At 36.8% G+C, this 27952-nt stretch overlaps 1 protein-coding gene across 4 annotated transcripts in view; it reads left to right on the forward strand.

Annotated features, from left to right (window-relative positions):
- PRKCI (protein kinase C iota) overlaps nt 1-27952 on the forward strand; it is a 108741-nt gene that overhangs the window by 21711 nt on the left and 59078 nt on the right. For 3 of the 4 annotated variants that reach the window (XM_077161017.1, XM_077161015.1, XM_077161016.1), the window contains exon 2: nt 1327-1448. The exons of the other annotated variant lie outside the window; for it this stretch is intronic. In XM_077161017.1, coding sequence (XP_077017132.1) covers nt 1327-1448 — 122 coding nt within the window. The remainder of the gene's footprint in view (nt 1-1326; nt 1449-27952) is intronic. 4 annotated transcript variants of the gene reach the window in all.

Consider the following 27952-nt stretch of genomic DNA (forward strand, 5'->3'; position numbering starts at 1 on the left):
AAAAGGGATATCTATATAATGCATAAGAATAACCTCCAGATAACCTCTCAACTCTGTTGAAATCTCTCAGCCACTGAAATTTTTTTTGTCTCATTTCTCTCTTCCCCTTTTTGGTCAAGAAGGTTTTCTCATCCCCATGATGTTAGGGAGTCTCTTGGAGTCCTTTTCCACGTTTCCAGGAAGATTTACAATCCTGGGAGTCATGTCCTATTTAGGGGGAGAATAGTGAGTTCACCTGCTGAGTTGACTTAGAGAGAGAGGCCACATCGGAGCAACAGAAGAAGTTCTCTGGGGGTGACCTTAGGCATAATTATAAGTAGGCTTAGCTTCTCCTTTTCAAGAATAAGTCTCATAGAGTTGAGCCCAAAGATCAAGGGCTCAGCTGCTTGAATTTGTTGTCACCACTGCTTGTGAGAATATCAGGAATTCCTCAGATGGCGAAGTTTAATATTTCCTCCTTTCTCCCCAGTGTCCCAAAGGGACTTTGCAAATACTTTTTTATTCTGTGTCCAGATTACTCTGGGATGTATTGGGGCACCACACTAATCTTCCCATTTATTCTGAAGCCACATTCATCAGAGTTCACTTGTTCAGTAAATGGTAGAAGTCTGGAATGCTCATGTCAGAGTGTGGAAGGACTGTGTTTTAGACAGTGCACATTCGTGAGCGCCAGGGGCAGCCTGAGGAGGAATGCCTGCGGAAATGAACTTGACTCTGCAGGTCAATTTTTAGGTTTACTTCCTTGTGGTGCCTATTTGTTTAACTAAATGGGTTACTTCATGGATATGATGTGTTTTCAATTCATAGATGAGACTGAGCATTCCCAAATTTTAAAAATGGGATATTCAGGGTTGTCTATGTCACATTCATGAAGGGCCATCTCTTAGACTAAGGGGAGATTTTAAGGGGGAAAAGAGATCTTGGACTAGTGGTGGAAACAGATTTCAGTTAAATGTAAGGTGGAAACTTATCAATATTGAAGCTGTTTATCTGTGGAATGGAATGCTTAACAAAGGAGTAAACTTTTGAGAACTGATGTTAAAGTGAAAGTAGGGCTACCGTCTATCAGGGAGGTTGGAGTGGTCTTCCTGAATTAGGAGGGGAGGTTGAATTAAGATTTCTCATACTTCCAGTATTTTATTTATGTCATTATTTTGTGCTGATTTTTTGTTTTTCATTTTGCAGAAATAGTAATTTATTAGAAGCAGTGCATGTTGATGCACACATAGAATAGCTAAATTCCATCAAATTATCAGGCACTTGGTAGTATGTAAAACATTATTAGTTTTAATAATTGCCAAACTTAAATCTCCTTTTCTTTTTCAGGGATATCATGATAACACATTTTGAACCTTCAATCTCCTTTGAGGGTCTTTGTAATGAGGTTCGAGACATGTGTTCTTTTGACAGTGAACAACTTTTCACCATGAAATGGATAGATGAGGAAGGTGAGTGGAAAAGAGGGCTGCCTGTGGAAGCATTTAATTTTAAATATTCTGTCATTTGTTCTTGAAATATAGTACAAGAGTCCTAAAATTTAAGGGAAAAGATAAATTAGAAATTCGATGACGTTCTTATTTTTTCTGCAAGCATTTAAATTAAAAGTACAGTCTTTGTTTTTCCCTTTTTCCCCAGAATAGGGTAAAATTAATTTATCTTATTTTCAGCAATAAGGTAAACTAAGTGTGTCATTTTTAAATATGTGATGCCTTATATTTTAATTTAAGAGATTATTTTTGTTAATATGAAGACAATGTTTGAAATGAAAGTGATTGTGACAACAGTTATTTCAAAGGTGGTGGCAGAATCTCAAAATCTTAGTGACTTTTACTCAGGAAAAAATTGTGTTGAATATCTCTGTACTAAGGAAAAGAGACATTTCCTACCCTCAAACTCATAGTCTCCTAGGGGAAATGGACATGTATATAACAAATGTGATAAATCCTGAAACAATAACGCGCAGCAACCTTGGAGAGTACAAAAGATCTGTGGTGTTTGAACTAAACCTGTCACAGAGGGTAAAAGGTCGTGAGGTAGAGGAGGTGAGGGGAAAACAACTTACCCAGAATAAGGCATGGAAGGCAGAGGGGTGAAGAAGATGATGAGGAAGGGCAGCAGTTTACTGTATTTGAAGTTTGGAGGGGTAGTCCTGTATGAACTTGGGCTAGGTCCTTGCTCCAGGAAGTGTGGGCTATGGAACTGGTTAGAAATGGGAACTTTTAGGCCCCATTCCAGACTAATCAGAATACATACTTTTATAAGAACTGCAAGTGAATTGTATGGATAAAAAAGTTTGAGAGGGACAGGACTAGGTCCTAAAAGACCTTGCAAGCCATGCCAGACTTTATTTTACATGACAGAAAATGTCATTGAAACATAGTTAAAATATACCCCAAATATGCTACTTCTTTCTGATGGTTTTCTGTTAATAATTACACAAATGGGATTTTGTTTTATGTAATGTCATTATATATTTAGCTCAATATTTTGGGCCAAATCTGTGTGACATGAAGAGTCCTGGAAAGGTATCATCCCAGCTACAAGATTAGGTAAATTCAAACACATTTTCAGTTTAAAAAATTTTTTTTTACAAGTTTCTTTAAAGTAATTCAGGTTCATTCTTTGGGGACAAAAAAAAAATAACACAGGTGTTTATGAAATTTAAAAGAAAAAGTATCCTATTTGTCCTTTCTTGTTTCTCCTCCCTCACCAATCCCACTCTTAAGGAGGAAGCCACTGGTAACAGCTTAGTATGTATCTTTCTAGTTATTTTCTATGCGTATACAAACACATGTATGTTTCTAAAATTATTTAAATTTTTTTTACATGAATATACCATTATGCAATAATTTTGTTTTACAGTGTGAATTGGACATATTTTCATTTCAGTTTGCATCAACTTGTATTAACTTTTTTAAATACTACATGATATTTCATATTGTAGCTTTTATATGATTTATTCATTTAATCCTTTATTTTTGGATAGTGGGACTGTTTCCAGGTTTTCACTACTACAAACATTTAATATGTAATTAACATATTAGTGAACATTTTAATATGTAATTTTGTGCAGTTACAGTGGACTCACTATAGCAGATTTGCAGAATTGTGCTTAGGAGTATGTACATTGTAAATTTTGGCAGCTAGTTACAATTTACTATAAAAAAAAGTTAAACCAATTTTTAGTACAACTACAGTGAATGAAAGGGTCCCTTCACCAGTGTTCGCTATTACGGGCTTTACATTTTTGCACATGTAATAAGTGAAATGCTAGCTTGATTTTTAAAATTTTGCGTTAAGAGTAAGATTGAGTATTGTCATCTGTTCAACCACTTTTTGACTTATTCTATCACAAGGTTAGTTTAAATATGGTTGATTATATAAAGTGTGGGAATCTCATAGTATTTCTTCAAACTAAAAATAAGGCTATGTAATTTAGCACAGTGCATGTCATATAGTAAGCACTAAATAAAATGGTACTTATTATGAACTGATATTCTTTTCATTTTAATCCTGTCCTGATCATTTCATGCCATTTTTTTACTATTTGGAGTTTTGTCAAACACTGAGTCTCTCAAACGCGCATAGGAATCATTGGATGCTACTTCTTGTTAAAAAAAACTTGACTTAGAGACAATTTATTAAAAACTTTTATTAATACCTTTGTATTTTGCATTGTCTTTGCCTGGAGAGTTCTGCTCTCATGTTGTCACGTAGCTGTCTCTTTCTTGTTGTTCAGGTTTTAACTCAAATGTCATATCCTCCAAGGAGCATTCTTACCCTTCTTACTCACACTCATCTTATATCAGATTACCCTGTTTTCTGTTGTTTTTATTATGAAAGTGTAAGCTCCATTAGAGCAGAGATCTTGTCTGTTTTGTTTGCTGTAGAGCTCTGATGCCTAAGTACATAATATGCTCAAAAAATTATTCAGTGATTGTACAGAATACTAGTGGGAAGCCTTACCATAGTTTAATTTTTCTTTAGTTATAATAGACTTAATCATTGGAAGTTGCTGTCATTCTGTTTTTTCTTAAAGTAATAGCATTAATTTTTTGTACACTTTCCTGTGTACAATTCAGTCATATTAATTAGATTCAAAATACTTAACTACCATTTTCACCATCCATTACCAAAACTGTTTCATCACTCCAAACAGAAACTCTGTACCCAATAAGTGATAATTTTTTATTCCCCCAGCTGTGGTAACCTGTAGTCTACATTCTGTCTTTATGAATTTGCAAATTCTAGGTACTTAGTATGAGTGGAATCATCCAAAATTTGTCCTTTTGTGCATGGCTTATCTGTATTCAGAGCTCATCCATGTTGTAGAATGTATCAAAACTTTGGTTTTTTTTATGGTTGAATGTAATATTCCATTGTGTGCATTACCATATTTTGATTATCCTTCTGTTGATGGACACTTACGGTGGCTATTGTGAATAATGCTGCTATGAACAAATATCAGTCGTCCCTGTTGTCAGTAATAGCATATTTTAATTAGCAGATTCACATAGTAAATTAAATTAATTCTGATGAAAAGTCTTATCCGTTTACAATGCAATTTATACTTCTTTCCCCCTAAATACTTATTAAGTATAGCTTTTGCCTCATTCAGGTGTTAAAGGTTGGGCCTCCTGGTAAAGTCTGTTAATTTTGGAATGCACGGGTGGTTCAGTAGTAGAATGCTCGCCTTCCATGTGGGAGACTGGGTTCGATTCCCAGACCATGCACCCAAAAAGAGAAAAGGAAAAGAAAAGTCTGTTGATTTCCATGTGATTCTTTTTGGCCTGGTTAATTCTGATACCATGCTGATTTTCTTAAATTTAAGTACGTACTGCCAATAGTAATTATTTTTAAGTTACTTGTTATTATTTTTCAGTTGTAATTATGTTACCTTTATTTTAATCATTTTAGGCATTGGGGCAACTCTGATCTGGAGAAAAAACAAATTCTCTAGGAGCAGTTGAAGACAGACTATAATTTGGTTTATGTGGCCTATGAAAAACACTATTCAAGAAGCTAAACATCTAATTATAGGATTTTTATATTAGAATAAATAAAGATCATAAGCTTATTTCATCTCTTTAAGCAAATTTAAGAAAACTACCCTTTTTCCTTTTGTTCAAAACTACCCTTTGTCCCCTTCTGTTCAAAACCAATTTTACTGATTTGTTTCAATGTACGTTTAGAGAAACTGGTTTGCTTAATCCCACTAAACATTTTAGAAGGAATAGTAATTGTAACCATCACATTCCTTCCTTTATACTCTTGTATGGTGAGAGAGTGTGAGCAGAGAATGACAAATGTGACTTTTTAATTCACCGTATTTGAATTGTGACTGTTGTTTTTCCTTAAGGATGTGCTTGTTATCATTGAACTCTATTACCAAGTATTTTCTAAAATTTATTCATTTATTCAGGACCTGATTACCTGGTTTAAAATTTAGCAGTCTTTCTTCTGTGAGTTCTCTTTTACTAGGAACTAGCCTTTGGGATGCAGGCATACCTTGAAGAATCTGCATTTGGTTTCAGACTACTGCAATAAAACAAATATTGCAATAAAGCAAGTCACATGAATTTTTTGTTTCCCAGTGCATATAAAAATTGTATTTATACTATACTCTTTTAAGTATGTAGTAGCATTATGTCTAATAAACAATGTACATACCTTAATTAAAAATTCTTTATTGCTAAAAAATGCTAACCATCATCAGACCCTTCAACAAGTCATAATCTACTGGTGGAGGTTCTTTATGTTGACGTGGTGATGATTGCTAAAGGTTGGAGTGGCTGTAGCAATTTCTTAAAATGTGACAACAGTGAAGTTTGTCACATCAATTGACTCTTCCTTTGACAAAAGATTTCTCTGTAGCATGAAATGCTGTTTGGTAGCATTTTACCCCCAGTAGAACTTTTTTCAAAATTGTAGTCAATTTTCTCAAACACTGATGTTACTTTATCAACTAAGTTTATGTAATATTCCAATTTCTTTGTTGTCATTTCAGCATTTCACAGCATCTTCACCAGAATAGATTTCACCTGAAGAAATCATTTTTTTTACTTATCCATAAGAAGCACCTTTTTGCCATTTAAGTTTTATCATGAGATGGGAGCAAATTAGTCATATTTTCCAGCTCTACTTCTAGTTCTAGTTCTCTTGCTATTTCCACCACATCTGCAGTTGCTTTGTCCACTGAAGTCTTGAACCCCTCAAAGTCTTTCATGAGGGTTGGAATAAACTTCTTTCAAACTCTTGTTAATATCGATATTTTGACCTCCTTCCATGAATCACGAATTTCTTATTGGTCTCTAAAAGGGTCCTTTCCAGAATTTTTTCAATTTATTTTGCCCAGATACATCAGAAGAACCACTGTCTATGACAGCTATAGCCTTACAAAATGTATTTCTTTAATAATAAGACTTGAAAGTAAAAATTGCTGTGTGATCTGTGGGCTGCAGAATGGATGTTGTGTTAGCAGCATGAAAACAACATTAGTCTTGTTGTACATCTCCATCAGAGTTCATGGATGACCAGTGTATTGTCAATGAGTAGTAATATATATATATATACATATTTTTTTGCATGGGCAGGCACTGGAAATCGAACCTGGGTCTCCAGCATGGCAGGTGAGAACTCTGCCTGCTGAGCCACTGTGGCCCAACTGACTAGTAATATTTTGAAAGTAATTTTTTTTTTCTGAACAGTAAGTCTCAATAGTGGGCTTAAATGTTCTGTCGGTCAGGCTTTGTTCTTCCTTTTATAGAGCAAATGCAGAATACATCTAGCATAATTCTTTTTTTAATGCAATTTTATTGAGATATATTATATATTCACATACCATATAATCATCCAAAGCATATAATCAGTGGTTCACAGTGTCATCATATAGCTGTGCATTTATCATCACAATAGATTTTTGAACATTTTCATTATTCTCACCCACCTCCATTATTTATTTATTTTTTTTGTTTTAGTTATTTGTCCATACATTGGATAAAGGGAGTGTCAGTCACAAGGTTTTCACAATCATGCAGTCACATCTTAAAAGCTCTATAATTATTTAGTCATCTTCAAGAATTGAGGCTTTTGAATTACAGTTCACCAGTTTCAGGTATTTCCCCCTAACTACTCCAATATATCAGAAACTGAAAAGGGGTATCTATGTACTGCATAAGAACAACCTCCTGAACGATCTCTCAAATCAATTTGAAATCTCTCAGCCACTGAAATTTTATTTTGCTTCGTTTCTCTGTCCCCTTTCAGTCAAAAAATCTTTCTCATGCCCATGATGCCAGGGCCAGGCTCATCTCCTGGAGTCATATCCTACATTGTCAAGGAAATATACACTCCTGTAGTCATGTCCCCCGTAAAGGGTAGGGCAGTGAGTTCACTTGCCAAGTTGGCTTAGAGAGAGAGGCCACATATGTGCAACAAAAGAGGTTCTCTGGGGGTGATTATTAGGCATAATTATAAGTAGGCTTAGCATCTCCTTTGCAGGAGTAAGTTTCATAGGGGTGAGCCCCAGGATCAAGGAGTTCAGTCTGTTTATTTTATTAGTTGCCCCGAATGCTTGCAAGAATATCAGGAAATCCCTAAGTGGCGAAGTTTAATATTCCCTCCTTTCTCCTCAGTCCCTCAAGGGGATTTTGCAAACACTTTTTTATTCTCTGCCCAGTTTACTGTGGGATATATTGGGACATCATACTAACTCATACAAACCAACAGAATTTCACTCCCTTTTCAACATTCCATGTAATTCTAGTGTGCAAATAAACTGACCAAACAAATTAAATTAGATAGTGTGCTACCAAAAATATAAATTTTGCACCAAATATCTCTTCCTTTGGTCTCACAAAGAGGTTGAAGTTTTAAAATAGTTAATATCATCCTTTCACCTTTAATCTGATGTGCCTTAGTCCTATGTAGATCAACTTCATTCATATCTCTAATTGAAGTGTGATCACTTTTTCAGTGCTGTTTTTTTTGCCAATTTTAAATAGCTTTATTTAAGACATCGTATTTTCCATTTACAACACAGTACTAATAAAGTGCAACGTTATATCCTTTTCCTGTGCATGTATTCTGTAGTCAAGTATTAAGAATGCCCAGGAATTTTGTATAGTAGCTGAACTGCCACAGAATGTGCTACAAATTTAGGTCCTTCAATTTTTTACTGTGAGACAATGCTAAGATATGTGTGCCTACTGATTTAATCAGCCTCTTCAATAGTGGATCCAAAAGAGGCACCACCAGAAGGGGGGTTGCTTTGCCACCAGGGAAGCCCCCAGACATTTCTCTTGGCATGCCTGCTGCACTCTGATACAGCTTGGTAATGATGGGGCTGCAGACTTTCTCCAGCTCCCTCTGCTGATGTTCAAGGTTTTCCTTCTCTGTAGCCTGATTCTTACCGAGCCATGATTTCATTACATTTGTCAAGAATCTTCTGTCTGTCCTTGTCATTGATCTTGCCTTGAAGTTTCTCATCCTCAACCGTTGCCTTCATGTTAAATGCATATGATTCAAATGAATTCTTGGAAGATACCTTGTCCCACTGCTTCTCATCATCAACCTTGTACTTCTCGGCTTCCTGGACCATGCACTCAATGTCTTCTTTGCTCAAATGACCCTTGTTACTAGTGATGATCTTGTTCTCTTTTCCTGTGCTCTTGTCCACAGCAAAGACATTGAGGATGCCAGTGACATCAGTGTCAAAGTGACTTCAATCTGAGATATACCGCGTGGGGCAGGAGGTATTCCAATGAGTTCTAACTTGCCAAGCAGAGATTGCTATGCTTGGTCATGGAGCACTCACCTTCCTAAACCTGAAGGTGCCCACCAGGCTGGTTGTCAGAGTAGGTAGGGAAGGTCTGTGTCTGCTTGGTGGGGATAGTATTGTGCTTCATGAAGAGAGTCATGACTCAACCAGCAGTTTCAATACCAAGAGAAAGAGGAGTGATATCCAAGAGCAGCAAATCTTGATGTTTTCAGATTTGTTTACAGATAAGATGGCTGCCTGGACAGCTACACCATAAGCAACAGCCTCATCAGGGTTGATGTTCTTGTTTAGTTCTTTTCCATTAAAGAAGTGCTGGAGAAGTTTCTGAATTTTGGAAATACGAGTAGAACCACCCACCAGGGCAATATCATGGATCTGTGACTTGCCTAGCTTGGCATCTCTGACAGCTTTCTTCACAGTGTCCAAAGTGCCACGGAGCAGGTCAGCATTCAGTTCTTCAAACCAGGTGTGGGTAATGGAGTTTTAGAAGTCGATTCCTTCATAGAGAAACAATCTCAATACTGACCTGGGTGCTGGAAGAGGGGATGCATTTGGTTCATTCACAAGCAGTATGAAGGTGGCCTGCAGCTCTCTTGTTCTCATTGATATCTTTCTTATGCTTTCACTGGAACTCCACAATAAAATGGTTGACCATTCGTTTCTCAAAGTCTTCTCCACCTAAGTGCGTGTTTCCAGCTATTGATCTGACCTTGAAAATTCCATCTTCATTACTGAGGATTAACACATCAAAAATGCCACCTCTTACGTCAAAGATAAGCACATCTCTTTCAGCACCAACCTTTTTGTCTAAGCCATAAGCAATAGTAGCAGCAGTTGGTTTATTGGTGATTTTGAGTACATTGAGGCTGGCAGTGGTACTAGCATCTTTGGTGGCCTGATGCTGAGAGTCATTAAAATAAGCTGGCACTGTCACAACAGCATTTGGTAACAGTCTCCCTAGAATAGGCTTCTGCAATTTACTTCATCTTTGTCAGAACCATAGATGACACTTTGGATAGAAGCTTTTGGTCTCACCCTTGTGTTTTACTTGGAACTTGGGCCTGCCCGCATCATTGACCACCATGAAGGGCTAATGCTTCATATCAGACTGAGCAACAGCATCATCAGATCTACATCCAATCAGACATTTGGCATCAAAAACCATGTTGGTGAGGTTCATTGCAACTTGATTCTTTAGCATCACTGATCAATTGTTCAGTATCAATAAAGGTGACATAGCTCAGAGTAGTTTGGTTCCCCTGATCATTGGCAATTACTCCACTTTTCCATGCTGGAAGATACTCACACATGAGTAGGTGGTGCCAAGATCAATGCCAACCACACATCCCTTTGACATGGTTGCTTATCTGAGGCTTGGCTTGTAGAAGAAAATAAGCATCCTGAAAGCTAGTGCCATGTTTTATGAGCTTTTTCTGTGTTTTTAACCGTTGCTGAATGGGGTAATGCTTTCTTTCATAGCTGCAGAACTCTAGTTCTGAGTCTCAGGTGTCACGCAAATGCCCAAAGTTCCAGGGAAAGACCAGATTATACACAAAGAGCTCAGCATCTCAGAATTTAGAAATAACGGCTACAACTCTGGAATAGATGTGACTGCTGTTAACAGCTTACTTTCTAAGAACCTTTATAATAGTTTTTCTCCTGATAACCTATGCTCTTGAATTCAATACTTAAAGAGTTTGCACATTGTAGTTAGTCCATATTAGGCGTTTCTAGCTTGTTTCAGTTGATATACTGTCCTCGGGATTTATTCCCCAGATTGCCTGCCTAACAACTTCATTCTGTCTTGCTGCTCAATAGTTCATTGTGTGAATACACCACAGTTCCCCCTTTCCATTACTCAGTCATATACCCTTAGGCCACCTCCATCCATTGCAAAATGGGAACACTGCCTCCACGAGCCTCTCAGTTCCTCCTAGTATACGCCAACTACAAGTTTGTAGGATCATTTGTCAACCCTACCCCTAACCTGTGGAGCCACCACACTGCCCTCCAGGGGGACTGCACCACTCTACTTCCCTACCAATAGTGAATGGATACATCTCCACATTTTCTCCAGCACCTGTGTCTCTTCATTTTTAAACAGTTTTATTCTCATATCATAAAATCCAAACTAAATTTAAAAATGGTTCCTCATATAATTACATAGCCATACCTTTACCACCACAACCTATATGAGGACATTTCTATTTCTTCTGTAAAGAATTCCATACCCGTGCCCCATATTCCCCTCTTACTGACATTTAGTTTCGGCATATTGCCTTTGTTACATTACATGGAAGCATATTACAATGTTACTGTTAACAGTAGACCCTAGTTTACATTGATTGTATTTTTTCCTTTATCCCAATCCCATTTTCAGCACCTTGCAGTGTTGGCATTCATTTATTCTCTCTCATGCAAATGCGTTCTTATTTTTGTATATTTAATCACCGTCATTGTCCACTCTAGGCATCACTAAGTTATACCGCCCCAGTCTTTATCCTCTATCTTTTCTTCTGGTGACATACATGCACCCAGCCCTCCTCCCTCAACCATACTCACACTCAGCTTCCTTCAGTGTACTTAAAAATTGTGCTACCATCAGATAATATTGTGCTATCCATTTCTAGATCTTTAGGATCAATCCTGTTGAACATTCTACTCCTTCATCATCAAATGCCCAATCTCTGCTTCTCTTTCTATCTCCTGATAACCTGTGTTTTTTTTTTTTTTTAATCGAGAAATCTTCACACACATAGTGTCTATACATGGTGTACAATTGATGGCTCATAGTATAACATAGTTGTGTATTCATCACCATGATCATTTTTAGAACATTTGCATCACTTCAGAAAAAAACTCATACACCCCATACCCTTTACCACTCCCTCTCGTTGACCACCAGTATTCAATCTACTTAATTGTTTACCCTTTAAGCAGCCCCCCCCCCCCATTATTTCAGCTTTCAGTCTTTCCCCATTGAGTATGATGTTAGCTGTGGGTTTTTAATATATTCCGTTGATTATTTTGAAGAAGTTCCCTTGTATTCTTATCCTCTGAAGTGTTTTCATCAAAAAGGAGGTTGAATTTTGTCAGATGCCTTTTCTGCATCAATTGAAATGATCATATGCTCTTTCCATTTCGATTTATTGATGTTGTATATTACATTAATTGATTTTCTTATGTTGAACCAGCCTTGCATACCTGGAATAAATCCCACTTGGTCCTGGTGTATATTTCATGTGCTGCTGCTAGATTTGATTTGCAAGTTTTTGTGAGGATTTTTGCATCTATATTCATTAAAGAAATTGGTCTGTAATTTTCTTTTCTTGTAGGATCTTTGTCTGGCTTTGGTATTAGGGTGATATTGGCTTCATAGAATGAGTAAGATAGTGTTCCCTCCTTTTCAAATTTTTTGAAGAGTTTGAGCAGGATTGGTACTAATTCTTTATTGAATGCTTGGTAAAATTCACATTGAAGCCATCTGGTCCTGGGCTTTTCTTTTTTGGAAGCTTCTAGAGATTACTGATTCAATCTCTTTAGCTGTGATTGGTTTGTTAAAGTCGCCTATCTCTTCTCACGTCACTGTTGGTTCATGCTCTTCTAGAAAGTTGTCCACTTTGTCTCAGTTGTTTTAGTTTATTAGCATATAGTTGCTTGTAGCATCCTCTCATTACCTCTTTTTTTTCTGTGGAGTCAGCAGTATGTCCCCTCTCCCATTTCTGATTTTATTTATTTACATCCTTTCTCCCTCTCTCTCTCTCTCTCTCTCTCTCTTTCTCTGTCAACCTTGCTAAGGGCCCTCCTATTTTATTGATATTTTCATAGAACCAACCTCTGGTTTTGTTGATTCTATTGTTTACATATTCTCAATTTCATTTATTTCTGCTCTAATCTTATTTTTTCCCTTCTATTTGCTTTGAAATTAGTTTGCTGTTCTTTCTCTAGTTCTCCGCATGAACAGTTAATATCTCTAGTTTTATTCTTACTTCTTTTTTGTTATAGGTATGTATGGTAATAAATTTCCTTCTCAACATCTTTGCTGCAACCCTTAAGTTTTGATATGTTTGCATTTTCATTTGCCTTGAGATGTTTACTGATTTCTCTCGTTTTCTTCCTTGACGCACCAGTTGTTTAAGAGTGTGTTTAGCCTCTGTATATTTGTGATTTTTCCCACCTTCTGCCTGTTATTGATTTCTAGCTTCCTTCCATTATAATCAGAGAAGGTGTTCTTATAATTTCAGTCTATTTTAAATTTATTGAGACTTATTTTGTGACCCAACATGTGGTCTGTCCTGGAGAATGTTCCATGAGCACTTGAGAAAAATGTGTATGCTGCTGTTTTGAGGTGTAATGTTCTGTGAATATCTGTTAAGTCTAGTCCACTTACTGTATTATTCATAATCTGTTTCCTTATTGATCCTTTGGATGTTCTATCCATTGATGAGAGAAGTGTATTGAAATCTCCAACTATTATAATAGAGGTGTCTACTTCTCCATTTAGTGTTGTCAGTGTGTGCTTGATGTATTTTATGGCAGTTTGGCTTGGTGTATAAATATTTACAGTTGTTATGTCTTCTTGATGAATTGTTTCTTTTATTAATACATGGTGTCTTTGTCTCTTTTCATTGTTTTACCTTTGAAGTCTAATTTGTTGGATATTAGTTTAGCTACTCCTACTCCTTTCTGGTTGTTGTTTGTGTGAAATATATTTTCTAACCTTTCATTTTCAATCTGTTTCATCCTTGGGTCTAAAGTGAGTCTCTTGTAGAGAGCGTGTAGATGGGTCCTGTTTTTTTGACTGTTAAAAAGAGGAATTTATTAAGTTGTTAGTTTACAGTTCTGAGGCCATAAAAATGTCCAAATTAAAGCAAGGCTATAAAAATGTCCAATCTAAGTCATCTAGGGAAAGATAATTTGGTTCAAGAAGGCTGATGATGTTCAGGGTTGGGTCCTGTTTTTTAAATCCAGCTGCCATTCTGTGTCTTTTGAATTGGAGTGTAATCCATTAACATCAAAAATCATTACTGTAAAGGCAGTACTTTCTTCTACCATTTTGTCTTGTAGATTTTGTGTGTCTTTTTTTTCTCCTTTTACCCTTACTGATAGTCTTCATTTCTATACTCTTCTCCAGACCTCTCTCTTCTATCTTTTCATATTTGCCTATAGTGCTCTCTATAGTATTTCTTGTAGAGTTGGTCTCTCACTCAAAACTCTGTTACTCTTTGAAAATATTTTGAATGTGCCTTCATTTTCGAAGGACAGTGTGCCATATATACCATTGTTGGTTGGCAGTTTTTCTCTTTCAGAATCTTAAATATATCATACACTGCCTTAACACCTCTAAGGTTTCTGCTTAGGAATCTGTACATAATCTTATTGAGCTTCCCTTTTATGTGACGATTTGCTTTTCTTTTGCTGCTTTCAGAATTCTCTCTTTGTCTTTGACATTTGACAGTCTGATTGGTAAGTATCTTAGAATTGTTCTATGCAGATCTGTTTTGTTTGAGCTACACTGTGCTTCTTGGATCTACAATATTATGTCTTTCATAAGAGATGAATAATTTTCAGTTGTTATTTCTTCCATTATTCTTTATGTCACTTTTTCTTTTTCTTGTCCTTCGGGGCACCCATAACACCTATCTTCATGTGCTTCTTGTTATTTAGTTCCCTGAGAACCAGCTCATATTTTTCCATTCTTTTTCCTATTTGTTCTTTTGAGTGCAGGATTTCAGATGTTCTCTCATCTAGTTCACTAATCCTTTCTTCTGCTTCTTCGAATCTGTTGTTATATGTATCCATTGTGTTTTTCATCTCTTCTGTTGTGCCTTTCATCCCCATAAGTTCTGCCATTTGCTTTTTTCAAGCTTCTGAGTTCTTCTTAATGTCATCGAATGTCTTCTTTATATCCCTTCATCTCTTTTGCCAAATCTTCCCTCAGTTCATTGATTTGACTTTTTACTTAATTTAGCTTTTTGACTGAACCTTAATTAGTTGTTTCTACTATTGTGTCTCATTTGAAGTCCTTGATGATAAGTGGTACTAACTTAATCTCTAAAAACCACTTCCATCAATAGCATATATGAATTTGAATTTGAATTTGTTTTTTCACACCCTGTAAAAGACTGTGAGAGAAGTTAAAAACATAGGTAATTTTCAAGGAGACAGTTTATTATTTGGATGTGGTTCTTTTGTTTATGTCCTATTGGCTTCAATAGGTGTGATTAGTGAAAATTTAAAATGTAAGCATTCTTTGACATAAAGATTATGGAGTGTTTCTGGAGGTTAAACTTCTTGATGTGTAAAATCTGATGTGTTCATAGGGAGGATAATTGAGTACTAAGATGTAACAAAACCATACTTTTGTGATATTTTCCAAATTATCTTTTATCTGGTGTGTTAAGAACTAAAGTGGCAAATCCCTCTTCATCCTTTTTCTTCTCGTTCCACACTGTATGCTGACAGTGGGTAGTCATGTAAAGAAAAACAGTTCTGAGGCCATGAACTTTAATACTAAACATCTTAAAGTATATTCAATGTTACTTCAGTTATTCAGATAGCAATATTATGGCTGTTGACTAGAAAACTAAAAAATAGAAATCAGTAGCAAATCTAAATACCCCTGAGTATATGCAGATTTCCAACTTGTATCATTTTCCTTTCTGTTTGAAGAACTTCCTTTATTTAGCATTTCTTATAGTGGGGGTTTACTGTGATGAATTCTTTCAGCTTTTCCATGTCTTTATTTCACCTTTGTTTTGGAAAGATATTTTTGCTGGGTAAAGAATCCTAGGTTGTACTTTTTTTTTTCCTTTTAGTACACAGTCTTCTAGCTGGCAGTATTTCCAGTATGAAATTTGCTATCACCTTTATCTTTGTTCCTCTGTACCTAATCAGTCTCTTCTCTGACTTCTTTTATTTATGATTTTTCACTTTATCTTAGATTTTAAAGCAAGTTAATTATGATGGGCCTTAGATTTTTTCATGTTCCTTGTGCTGGCAGTTCATTAAGCTTTTTAAATCTCTTGGTTTATAGTTTTAGTCATTTTGGAAATCTTTTTGCCATTATTTCTTCAGATTTTGTTTTGTCACTGCCCCCCTACTTCAGGAATTCCAGGCTGCTTGATGTCCTAAAGCTCAGTAAAGCTCTCCTTGTTTCCCCTACTGCATTCTGATTTTTTCTGCATTTCATTTTGGATAGTATTTTATTGCTTTGTCTTCAAATTACCTAATTTTTCTTTCGGCAAAGTCTAATCTGTCATTAATCTCTTCCTGTGCATTTTTCATTTCAGACATTGTAGTTTTTATCTTTAGAAATTCAGTTTAGGTCTTTTAAAAATTACTTCCATGTCTACTTAAAATACCCAGTCTTTTGTCTAGTTTCTTGAACATAGGAAATATAATTATAATAACTGCTTTAATGTCCATATCTATAAATTCTTTCATCTATGTCAATTCTGGATCAGTTCAAACTAACTTATTTTTCTTCTGTTATGGGTCAGTTTTTTCCTGCTTCTTCACATGCTTGGTTATTTTTTTATTGGATTTTAGAAGTTGTGAATTTTACATTTTCGGATGTTGGATATTTTTGTGTTCTTAAAAATATTCTTGAACTTTGTTCTGGGATGCAGTTAATTTGGAAGTAGTTTGGTCCTTCATAGCTTAATTTACAATATCTTGAACTGTTATTTCATTTATTTTTGTACAGCTATTTTGTTTCAGCTAGAAGGATAAATCCAGTTTCTGTTACTCCATCTTGTCTAGAAATGGAAGAAGTGCTTCAGGATGAGCTCTTTGATAGAATAGCACATGCTTCTGTAACAACTGACTCCCCATCTGGGAAAAGGAAGCAACAAACAGGAATTTCACAACTGATGTGAGTGTGTCTAATATTGAAAGATTGACAACCTAAACATCATAGAGATCTAGAAAAAGTTTTCAAATCTACACTTTAAGCAGTGTAGCCCTGTAGAGTAGGGAGTGCAGTGACATTTGTATGTTCTGAACCTGATATCCAGAGACAGGGCAGCACTGTTAAGTTTCTGATGGGAACATAGCACCAGAGTTTGTAAATCTATGGCAGACTCGACAGAGAGAGGAGTTTGGTGGTGCTATTTCAGGTAAATATTAGAGATTGCCAAGTTTGATTTTAATTATTTTATTCTTTCAAATATGGGACACTGAATTCAGCCATAGGCTGAAATAGCTAAAAATAACTAGTTATATGTGTTTCATGCTCTGCTTCCTGTTGAATTACCTCATAAATAATTAGATATTAGATATTACATATTTGTCAGACTTTTTGAGGGCTAATGCTCTACTTTGCTCCCTTCTATAGGTGGAGAAAAATGTATTGAAAAAATTAACGTTAATATACAAATTTCATTACCTTGACATTCATTTGCATTGAGCAGTTCTCTCTGAGTATCCCTGTTTCAGGATGAATTTAGAATTTAGTAATAGAATGGGCTTTGAGAAATAGCTTCTCCCTTGTCTTTGTTTTCTGATGGCTCTGCGTGAAATGTTTAACTTCTCAGGGAAGCATTCTGCTCTGTTTGGCATTAAACAGTAGGACGATAAAGGTAGTACCTGATTCAAAGACATTCAGTCCAAATAAAAGCTGCAGAAGTTTGAACATATGTAATGACAGTGATGAAATAAATTCTTATATTCACACATTCCTGTAGTTATTCAAAAGTATCAATGGCTAGGTACATATCAAAAGCAGATACTTGAAAAAAAGTGTATGAATCTTACAGTGTTAAGAACTTGCTATTGAATAAAGAGATATAATCATTAAAAACCATTTTTTAATGATTTAATAAAATCATCAAAAAAAAGCCATAGCACGTTATGGCTATTAACACAGATGCTGGCCTCATAAAAAGATAACGTCCAGCAAAAAAGGAATTGATTTATGTAAATGTGGTTATAATGATACTTTTAACAACACTGAATTTCACTTGTAGATTTTTATCAAAGTGTAATGCTAAAAGCTACACCTATAATGAACCTAGCATATGGTGAATCACTTTAAATGTATGATATTTAGTTTTTGTGACATCCTTACAATGTATATAATAGCCCTCTTTTTAGATAGGAGAAAACTGAGGCCCAAAGAAATAGTTTTGCAGAAGTCACACAAGAGAGTCATTAATAGAGCTGATATTTGAAGTTAGATCTGTTGACTCCAAAGCCTTTGGAGAGGCTTTCAGAGGTTTTTGATGCTCTTTCTTTTAACGCCTGACCCAAGTGATTCCTGAGAACATATTTTGTTTGTATAATATTTAATTTACCAGCCTTATAATCTCTGGCTAATTTTTTCTTCTGTTTCAGAACCACATAGCCATCTAATAAACTATATGACTTAAAGAAACAACGTATTTCACCAAGGCAAACAACTCCTGAAAGGTTTTTGTAAACCTTATAATATTTCATAGATACTACTTAAAAATGTAGTATTAAGTGAAATTTAAAACAGTTGAAAAAGAAATCTTCTCCAACCACATCCATAATCCTATCATCTGGATGTGGAATTAAGTCTAGTTTTTCATAGCCTTGTGATCTTTTTGATGATCTTTAATTTAGTTGTTAATTTTAAATGTATTTTGATTGTTTTCTTTGTGTTTGTATTTATTTCTAACGTATCATTTTGTTAAAATATTACTAACTCACTATAAATAGTATTTAATCAGTTTTTCTCTTATCTTTTCTTCATCTATTCCACAAATAAGGAAATCAAGGGCCACCTTAAAGAAGTGGTTTATGTGAGGTTGATCAGAAAACGAAGTGATTAAGACTCGAGTTTTTAATTCATAGACTACTGTAGGAAATTGGACTTAATGCAGAGGTCTCTTGAAATGTGGAATTCAGTTTGCTATATATTGAGTTTAGTTCATTCTTTTAGGCTTTCATGGAAAATTTGCAGGCCTACCAGTAAGTCTAGAGAAAATTGGATTTTATGTTTAGATTTTTTAAAAATCAAGATGCTTATAAAGGATTCATTGGTATCATTTATATGTATCAATGCTATATATCTGTCTTATAGTTTAGAAAACATTCTGGGGTTAGCCAAGTTTTGCTATTGCATGGATTCAGTTTCCTCACCTGGATATTTCCATGTCCTTTTATTTCTAGGATTCAAAGAGTCTTTAATTATTTTGAATTAGTTTAGTCAACTGTCTTGTGTTTTCAACTGGAAGAATAATTAGTATGATTATCAAAATGTGAGGTTTTCATTTTTCTTTTTTATGTTTACTATTTTTTAGCATTTAGCTTTGGCTTATACTTAAATATACTTCTGAAGAAAAAAATAAATTTTTGAACCTATGGCAGAGATGAAATATAATTATATTGACTTTATATTATATTGTATGGCAAAATGGGAGAAATTTACATAATTGTGAAAGTAAGTTTGTGTAAGTGAATTGTTTTATTTTTTTGAGACAAGTGAAAAAGACTTGAAACCTTTGCCCCTGTACTAGAATGTTATTCTTTTATCAAACTTTTAATACTGCAATGAATGTCCTTTTTAAAAAAACAACTTTGGGATATAATTCAAATACAGTATAGTTCATCAACTTGTATGACTATCACCACACTCAAAACATTTTCATTACCCCAAAATGAGCCCCATAATCACTCCTTGTTTTCCACCAAATTATCTCTCTCTCCCTCTCCAACTGTAGGCAATCACCATTCTTTCTATTTCTATAAGCTATTGCCTGTTCTGGACATTTTACATGAATAGAATCATATGGGCAGGCCACGGTGGCTCAGTAGGCAGAGTTTTCACCTGCCATGCCGGAGACCTGGGTTCAATTCCTGGTGCCTGCCCATGAAAAATAAAAAAATAAATAAATAGAATAGAATCATATAACATACAGTTTTCTGTGACTGGCTGCTTTCACATAGCATAATGTTTTCAAGTTTCATCCATGTTGTGGCATCTATGAGTACTTCGTTTCTTTTAATTGCTGAATAATAAACATTTTTTTTAATTGTATAGTATAACACATAAAGCAAAGAAATAAAAAAGCAATAGTTTTGAAAGCACTCTTCAAAAGGTGGTTACAGAATAGATCCCAGAGTTTGTCATGGGCTACCATACGATCCTCTCATATTTTCCCTTCTAGCTGCTCCAGAATATAGGAGGCTAGAGGGCTTAAATACTTTATCATCACAGTTGACTTTTTTTTCCCCTTCTTTTTTTTTTTTTGTGAACAATAACATATATACAAAAAAGCTATAGCTCCCGCCGCCATCTAGCCCTCCTCTTCCCCCTTCTCCGCCGGCGCTCCTGCCGCCATCTAGCCCTCCTCTACCTCTTTCACCGCCGGCGGCACTCCCGCCGTCATCTAGCCCTCCTCTTCCTCTTTCTCTGCTGGCGGCGCTCCCGCCGCCATCTAGCCCTCCTCTTCCCCCTTCTCCGCCGGCGCTCCCGCCGCAATCTAGCACTCCTCTTCCCCTTTCTCCGCCGGCGCTCCCGCCACCATCTAGCCCTCCTCTTCCTCTTTCTCTGCCGGCAGCGCTCCCGCCGCCATCTAGCCCTCCTCTTCCTCTTTCTCCGCCGGTGCTCCCACTGCCATCTAGCCCTCCTCTTCCTCTTTCTCCGCCAGCGGCGCTCCCGCCGCCATCTAGCCCTCCTCTTCCCCCTTCTCCGCCGGCGCTCCCGCCGCCATCTAGCCCTCCTCTTCCCCCTTCTCCACCGGCGCTCCCGCTGCCATCTAACCCTCCTCTTCCCCCTTCTCCGCCGGCGCTCCCGCCGCCATCTAGCCCTCCTCTTCCTCTTTCTCCGCTGGCAGTGCTCCCGCCGCCATCTTGCCCTTCTCTTTCTCCTTCTGCTCCGGCAGCGCTCCACCCGCCATCTTTTCCCCCCTTTCTCCTCCTACTCCAGCGGCTCTCCAACCACCACTGTGCCCTCCTCCGCCTTCACCGGCACCTCTGCCACCGTCCTCGACAGCCTTGCCATCCTCACCTTTCCTCCTCCAGAACAGCTACTAGGGAAGTAGAAACGATACAGAACAGCTCCCGGAGCCACGACAGAGATAAAAAAGACAGTGTACCCCATCCTGGAACGGCTGACTGCCTGGGAGAACCCGCTCCAGTGAGATCGCCGAGGAGCACGGGCTTCCCCGGGCGGGGCGGCAAGCGGCCCGAGTCCCTACCCACCTCCTTCCCGGGCCAGCTGGCAGAATTGGGCAGGTGGTCCCCTCAAGCCGCGGCGGCTGCCACCCCCACCACGCGTGGCCCCCCGGACCAACTGAGAGAATTGGATCGGAAATCCCCAGACCACGCAGAACGGTGACCAGGGGGGTCCCTTCCAAACATGTGAATCCCCGGTCTGGCTGGGAATGCTGCACTCTCCCGGGCCGCGGCGACTGGCACCCTCCCGCCACGCTCGGCGCCCCGGGCCGACTAGGAAATTTGGACGGGCGCTCTCCCGGGCTGCGGGGGCCGGCGACCCTCCCTGCGTTCGGACCCCCGGGCCGGCTGGCACTCTTCCAAGCCGCTTCGGCTGGCGAACCTCCCCCACGACTAGAGTTTTCAAAAGTTAAAGGACCCACAGCACCTTTTACTGGTGGGACCCACAGACAGACGTGTGCCACGAGCGCCACCTACTGGGCAGGATAAGAAAAACAGAACCCAGAGATTTCACAGAAAAATCATTCAACCTGTTGGGTCCAACACCCAGGGAAATCTGACTGAATGCCCAGACGCCAGCAGAAGATAATGGATCACGCTCAGAAAATTGAAAATATGGCCCAGTCAAAGGAACAAACCAATAGTTCAAATGAGATGCAGGAACTGAGACAACTAATGCTGAATATACGAACAGAAATGGAAAACCTCTTCAAAAACGAAATCGATAAAGTGAGGGAGGACATGAAGAAGACATGGGCTGAACAAAAAGAAGAAATAGAAAAACTGAAAAAACAAATCACAGAGCTTATGGAAGTGAAGGATAAAGTAGAAAAGATGGAAAAAACAATGGATACCTACAATGATAGATTTAAAGAGACAGAAGATAGAATTAGTGATTTGGAGGATGGAACATCTGAATTCCAAAAAGAAACAGAAACTATCGGGAAAAGAATGGAAAAATTTGAACAGGGGATCAGGGAACTCAAGGACAATATGAACCGCACAAATATACGTGTTGTGGGTGTCCCAGAAGGAGAAGAGAAGGGAAAAGGAGGAGAAAAACTAATGGAAGAAATTATCACTGAAAATTTCCCAACTCTTATGAAAGACCTAAAATTACAGATCCAAGAAGTGCAGCGCACCCCAAAGAGATAAGACCCAAATAGGCGTTCTCCAAGACACTTACTAGTTAGAATGTCAGAGGTCAAAGAGAAAGAGAGGATCTTGAAAGCAGCAAGAGAAAAACAATCCATCACATACAAGGGAAACCCAATAAGACTATGTGTAGATTTCTCAGCAGAAACCATGGAAGTTAGAAGACAGTGGGATGATATATTTAAATTACTAAAAGAGAAAAATTGCCAACCAAGACTCCTATATCCAGCAAAATTATCCTTCAAAAATGAGGGAGAAATTAAAGCATTCTCAGACAAAAAGTCACTGAGGGAATTTGTGACCAAGAGACCAGCTCTGCAAGAAATACTAAAGGGAGCACTAGAGTCAGATACGAAAAGACAGAAGAGAGAGGTATGGAGAACAGTGTAGAAAGAAGGAAAATCAGATATGATGTACATAATACAAAAGGCAAAATGGGAGAGGAAAATATTATCCAAACAGTAATAACACTAAATATTAATGGACTGAATTCCCCAATCAAAAGACATAGACTGGCAAAATGGATTAAAAAACAGGATCCTTCTATATGCTGTCTACAGGAAACACATCTTAGACCCAAAGATAAACATAGGTTGAAAGTGAAAGGTTGGGAAAAGATATTTCATGCAAATAACAACCAGAAAAGAGCAGGAGTGGCTATACTAATATCCAACAAATTAGACTTCAAATGTAAAACAGTTAAAAGAGACAAAGAAGGACACTATATACTAATAAAAGGAACAATTAAACAAGAAGACATAACAATCATAAATATTTACGCACCGAACCAGAATGCCCCAAAATACGTGAGGAATACACTGCAAACACTGAAAAGGGAAATAGACACATATACCATAATAGTTGGAGACTTCAATTCACCACTCTCATCAATGGACAGAACATCTAGACAGAGGATCAATAAAGAAATAGAGAATCTGAATATTACTATAAATGAGCTAGACTTAACAAACATTTATAGGACATTACATCCCACAACAGCAGGATACACCTTTTTCTCAAGTGCTCATGGATCATTCTCAAAGATAGACCATATGCTGGGTCACAAAGCAAGTCTCAACAAATTTAAAAAGATTGAAATCATACACAACACTTTCTCAGATCATAAAGGAATGAAGTTGGAAATCAATAATAGGCAGAGTGCCAGAAAATTCACAAATACGTGGAGGCTCAACAACACACTCTTAAACAACGAGTGGGTCAAAGAGGAAATTGCAAGAGAAATTAGTAAATATCTAAAGGCGAATGAAAATGAACACACAACATATCAAAACTTATGGGACGCAGAAAAGGCAGTGTTAAGATGGAAATTTATTGCCCAAATGCCTATATCAGAAAAGAAGAAAAGGCAAAAATGCAGGAATTAACTGTCCACTTGGAAGAACTGGAGAAAGAACAGCAAACGAATCCCAAAGCAAGCAAAAGGAAAGAAATAACAAAGATTAGAGCAGAAATAAATGAAATTGAAAACATGAAAACAATAGAGAAAATCAATAAGACCAGAAGTTGGTTCTATGAGAAAATCAATAAGATTGATGGGCCCTTAGCAAGATTGACAAAAAGAAGAAGAGAGAGGATGCAAATAAATAAGATCAGAAATGGAAGAGGAGACATAACTACTGACCTCACAGAAATAAAGGAGGTAATAACAGGATACTATGAACAACTTTACGCTAATAAATAAAACAATTCAGATGAAATGGACGGGTTCCTGGAAAGGCATGAACAACCAACTTTGACTCAAGAAGAAATAGATGACCTCAACAAACCAATCACAAGTAAAGAAATTGAATCAGTCATTCAAAAGCTTCCTAAAAAGAAAAGTCCAGGACCAGACGGCTTCACATGTGAATTCTATCAAACATTCCAGAAAGAATTAGTACCAACTCTCCTCAAACTCTTCAAAAAATCAAAGTGGAAGGAAAACTACCTAACTCATTCTATGAAGCCAACATCACCCTCATACCAAAACCAGGCAAAGATATTACAAAAAAAGAAAACTACAGACCAATCTCTCTAATGAATATAGATTCAAAAATCCTCAATACAATTCTAGCAAATAGTATCCAACAACACATTAAAAGAATTATACATCATGACCAAGTAGGATTCATCCCAGGTATGCAAGGATGGTTCGACATAAGAAAATCAATTAATGTAATACACCATATCAACAAATCAAAGCAGAAAAATCACATGATCATCTCAATTGATGCAGAGAAGGCATTTGACAAGATTCAACATCCTTCCCTGTTGAAAACACTTCAAAAGATAGGAATACAAGGGAACTTCCTTAAAATGATAGAGGGAATATATGAAAAACCCACAGCTAATATCATCCTCAATGGGGAAAAATTGAAAACTTTCCCCCTAAGATCAGGAACAAGACAAGGCTGTCCACTATCACCACTATTATTCAACAATGTGTTGAGGGTCTAGCCAGAGCAATTAGACAAGAAAAAGAAATACAAAACATCAAAATCGGAAAGGAAGAAGTAAAACTATCACTGTTTGCAGACGATATGATACTATACGTCGAAAACCCGGAAAAATCCACAACAAAACTACTAGAGCTAATAAATGAGTACAGCAAAGTAGCAGGTTACAAGATCAACATTCAAAAATCTGTAGCATTTCTGTACACTAGTAATGAACAAGCTGAGGGGGAAATCAAGAAACGAATCCCATTTACAATTGCAACTAAAAGAATAAAATACCTAGGAATAAATTTAACTAAAGAGGCAAAAAACCTATATAAAGAAAACTACAAAAAACTGTTAAAAGAAATCACAGAAGACCTAAATAGATGGGAGGGCATGCCGTGTTCATGGATTGGAAGACTAAATATAGTTAAGATGTCAATCCTACCTAAATTGATCTACAGATTCAATGCAATAGCAATCAAAATCCCAACAACTTATTTTTCAGAAATAGAAAAACCAATAAGCAAATTTATCTGGAAGGGCAGGGTGCCCCGAATTACTAAAAACATCTTGAGGAAAAACAACGAAGCTGGAGGTCTCCCGCTGCTTGACTTTAAGGCATATTATGAAGCCACAGTGGTCAAAACAGCATGGTACTGGCATAAAGATAGATATATCGACCAATGGAATCGAATAGAGTGCTCAGATATAGACCCTCTCATCTATGGACATTTGATCTTTGATAAGGCAGTCAAGCCAACTCACCTGGGACAGAACTGTCTCTTCAATAAATGGTACCTAGAGAACTGGATATCCATATGTAAAAGAATGAAAGAAGACCCATATCTCACACCCTATACAAAAGTTAACTCAAAATGGATCAAAGATCTAAACATTAGGTCTAAGACCATAAAACAGTTAGAGGAAAATGTAGGGAGATATTTTACGAAACTTACAATTGGAGGCGGTTTTATGGACCTTAAACCTAAAGCAAGAGCACTGAAGAAGGAAATAAATAAATGGGAGCTCCTCAAAATTAAACACTTTTGTGCATCAAAGAACTTCATCAAGAAAGTAGAAAGACAGCCTACACAATGGGAGACAATATTTAGAAATGACATATCAGATAAAGGTCTAGTATCCAGAATTTATAAAGAGATTGTTCAACTCAACAACAAAAAGACAGCCAACCCAATTACAAAATGAGAAAAAGACTTGAACAGACACCTATCAGAAGAGAAAATACAAATGGCCAAAAGGCACATGAGGAGATGCTCAATGTCCCTGGCCATTAGAGAAATGCAAATCAAAACCACAATGAGATATCATCTCACACCCACCAGAATGGCCATTATCAACAAAACAGAAAGTGACAAGTGCTGGAGAGGATGCGGAGAAAGAGGCACACTTATCCACTGTTGGTGGGAATGTCAAATGGTGCAACCACTGTGGAAGGCAGTTTGGCGGTTCCTCAAAAAACTGAATATAGAGTTGCCATACGACCCAGCAATACCATTGCTAGGTATCTACTCAAAGGAGTTAAGGGCAAAGACACAAACGGACATTTGCACACCAATGTTTATAGCAGCGTTATTTACAATTGCGAAGAGATGGAAACAGCCAAAATGTCCATCAACAGAAGAGCGGCTAAACAAACTGTGGTATATACATACGATGGAATATTATGCAGCTTTAAGACAGGATAAAGTTATGAAGCATGTAATAACATGGATAGACCTAGAGAACATTATGCTGAGTGAGTCTAGCCAAAAACTAAAGGACAAATACTGTATGGTCCCGCTGATGTCAACCGACATTCGAGAATAAACTTGGAATATGTCATTGGTAACAGAGTCCAGCAGGAGTTAGAAACAGGGTGAAATAATGGGTAATTGGAGCTGAAGGGATACAGACTGTGCAACAGGACTAGATACAAAAACTCAAAAATGGACAGCACAATAATACCTAATTGTAAAGTAATCATGTTAAAACACTGAATGAAGCTGCATCTGAGCTATAGGCTTTTTGTGTTTTTTTTTTTACTATTATTATTACTTTTATTTTTTTTCTCTATATTAACATTCTATATCTTTTTCTGTTGTGTTGCTAGTTCTTCTAAACCGATGCAAATGTACTAAGAAACGATGATCATGCATCTATGTGATGATGTTAAGAATTACTGATTGCATATGTAGAATGGTATGATTTCTAAATGTTGGGTTAATTTCTTTTTTTCTGTTAATTAATTTAAAAAAGCTATAAATGTCTAAGCACAGCGCCACAATCAGTTGTAAAATGTATTTCAGACTTTGACATGTGTTACAATTTCACAGTTTTAGGTTTTGACTTCTAACTGCTCTAAAATACTAAAAGAGACTAAAAAGAGATACCAAATTAATGATTCAGCTCTCATGTTCATTTGTTAAGTCCTATCTCCTATGTATAATTCCACCATCACCTTTGATCTTTTCATACCTCTCATTGGGATTGTTTGGGCTATGGTAGGTCTAAATTTTGATACTGGAAGGTCAGTAATATGGAATAGGGAGATGGGACTATCTGATGTTCTGGAGAGGCTGGGCTTGGTTTCAGGGCTTAATCTGGACCAGGAACCCATCTGGAAGTTGTAGGTTTTTGGAAAGTTACTCTGGTGCATGGAACCCTTGTGGAATCTTATATGTTGCCCTGGGTGTTGTTTAGGATTGGCTGGAATGGTCCTGGTTGGGGGTTGTATAGTAAACATTCTTGAACTGAATTATTTGGGCTGAATAATTTCCTTCTGATAATTTCCTAGAAGTAGTACTGATTGTTTGAAATATATGCCCGTTTAAAATTTTAACGATTATTCCCAAATTTCTCTCCAAAAAGTTATGCCAGTTTATATACTCAACCAAGAATGTATCTTTCCTAACCCCCACACAAGTATTTATTAAGCTTTAAGCATTTTCTAATCTGATAGGTGAAAAGTGATATTTTTAAATCTAGTTTCTTTAATTATTAATGAACTTTGAGAATTTTCTAAAGTATATGAATTGGCAGCTTTTATCTCTTTAAGTAGAGTCTTCATCTCTATCCTTTTGATTTATATGTTTAATATTAGAGATAGTAATCCTTCATTGTAAGTTTTGACATGTTTTCTCTTATTACCATTCTTGTGCCTTTAATTATGATGTGTTTTTTTTGGTTTTTAGGCTGGAAAATTTGTTTTTCAATCTACTCAATTTATTTTAACATTTGTTCCCCCTATTATTTATTTGTTTTTAATCCATATTTTTTTATCATCTGTCCATGCCATAGTTAAAGGAGAATCAGACACAAGATTTTCACAATCACACTATGACATTGCGAAGCTTTATCATTATACATACGTCTTCAAGAAACATGGCTACTGGAAGGTGGCTCTACAGTTTCAGGCACTTCCCTCTAGCCTCTC

Source organism: Tamandua tetradactyla, chromosome 5, assembly GCF_023851605.1.
Source record: "Tamandua tetradactyla isolate mTamTet1 chromosome 5, mTamTet1.pri, whole genome shotgun sequence".
Taxonomy (NCBI): Eukaryota; Metazoa; Chordata; class Mammalia; order Pilosa; family Myrmecophagidae; genus Tamandua; species Tamandua tetradactyla.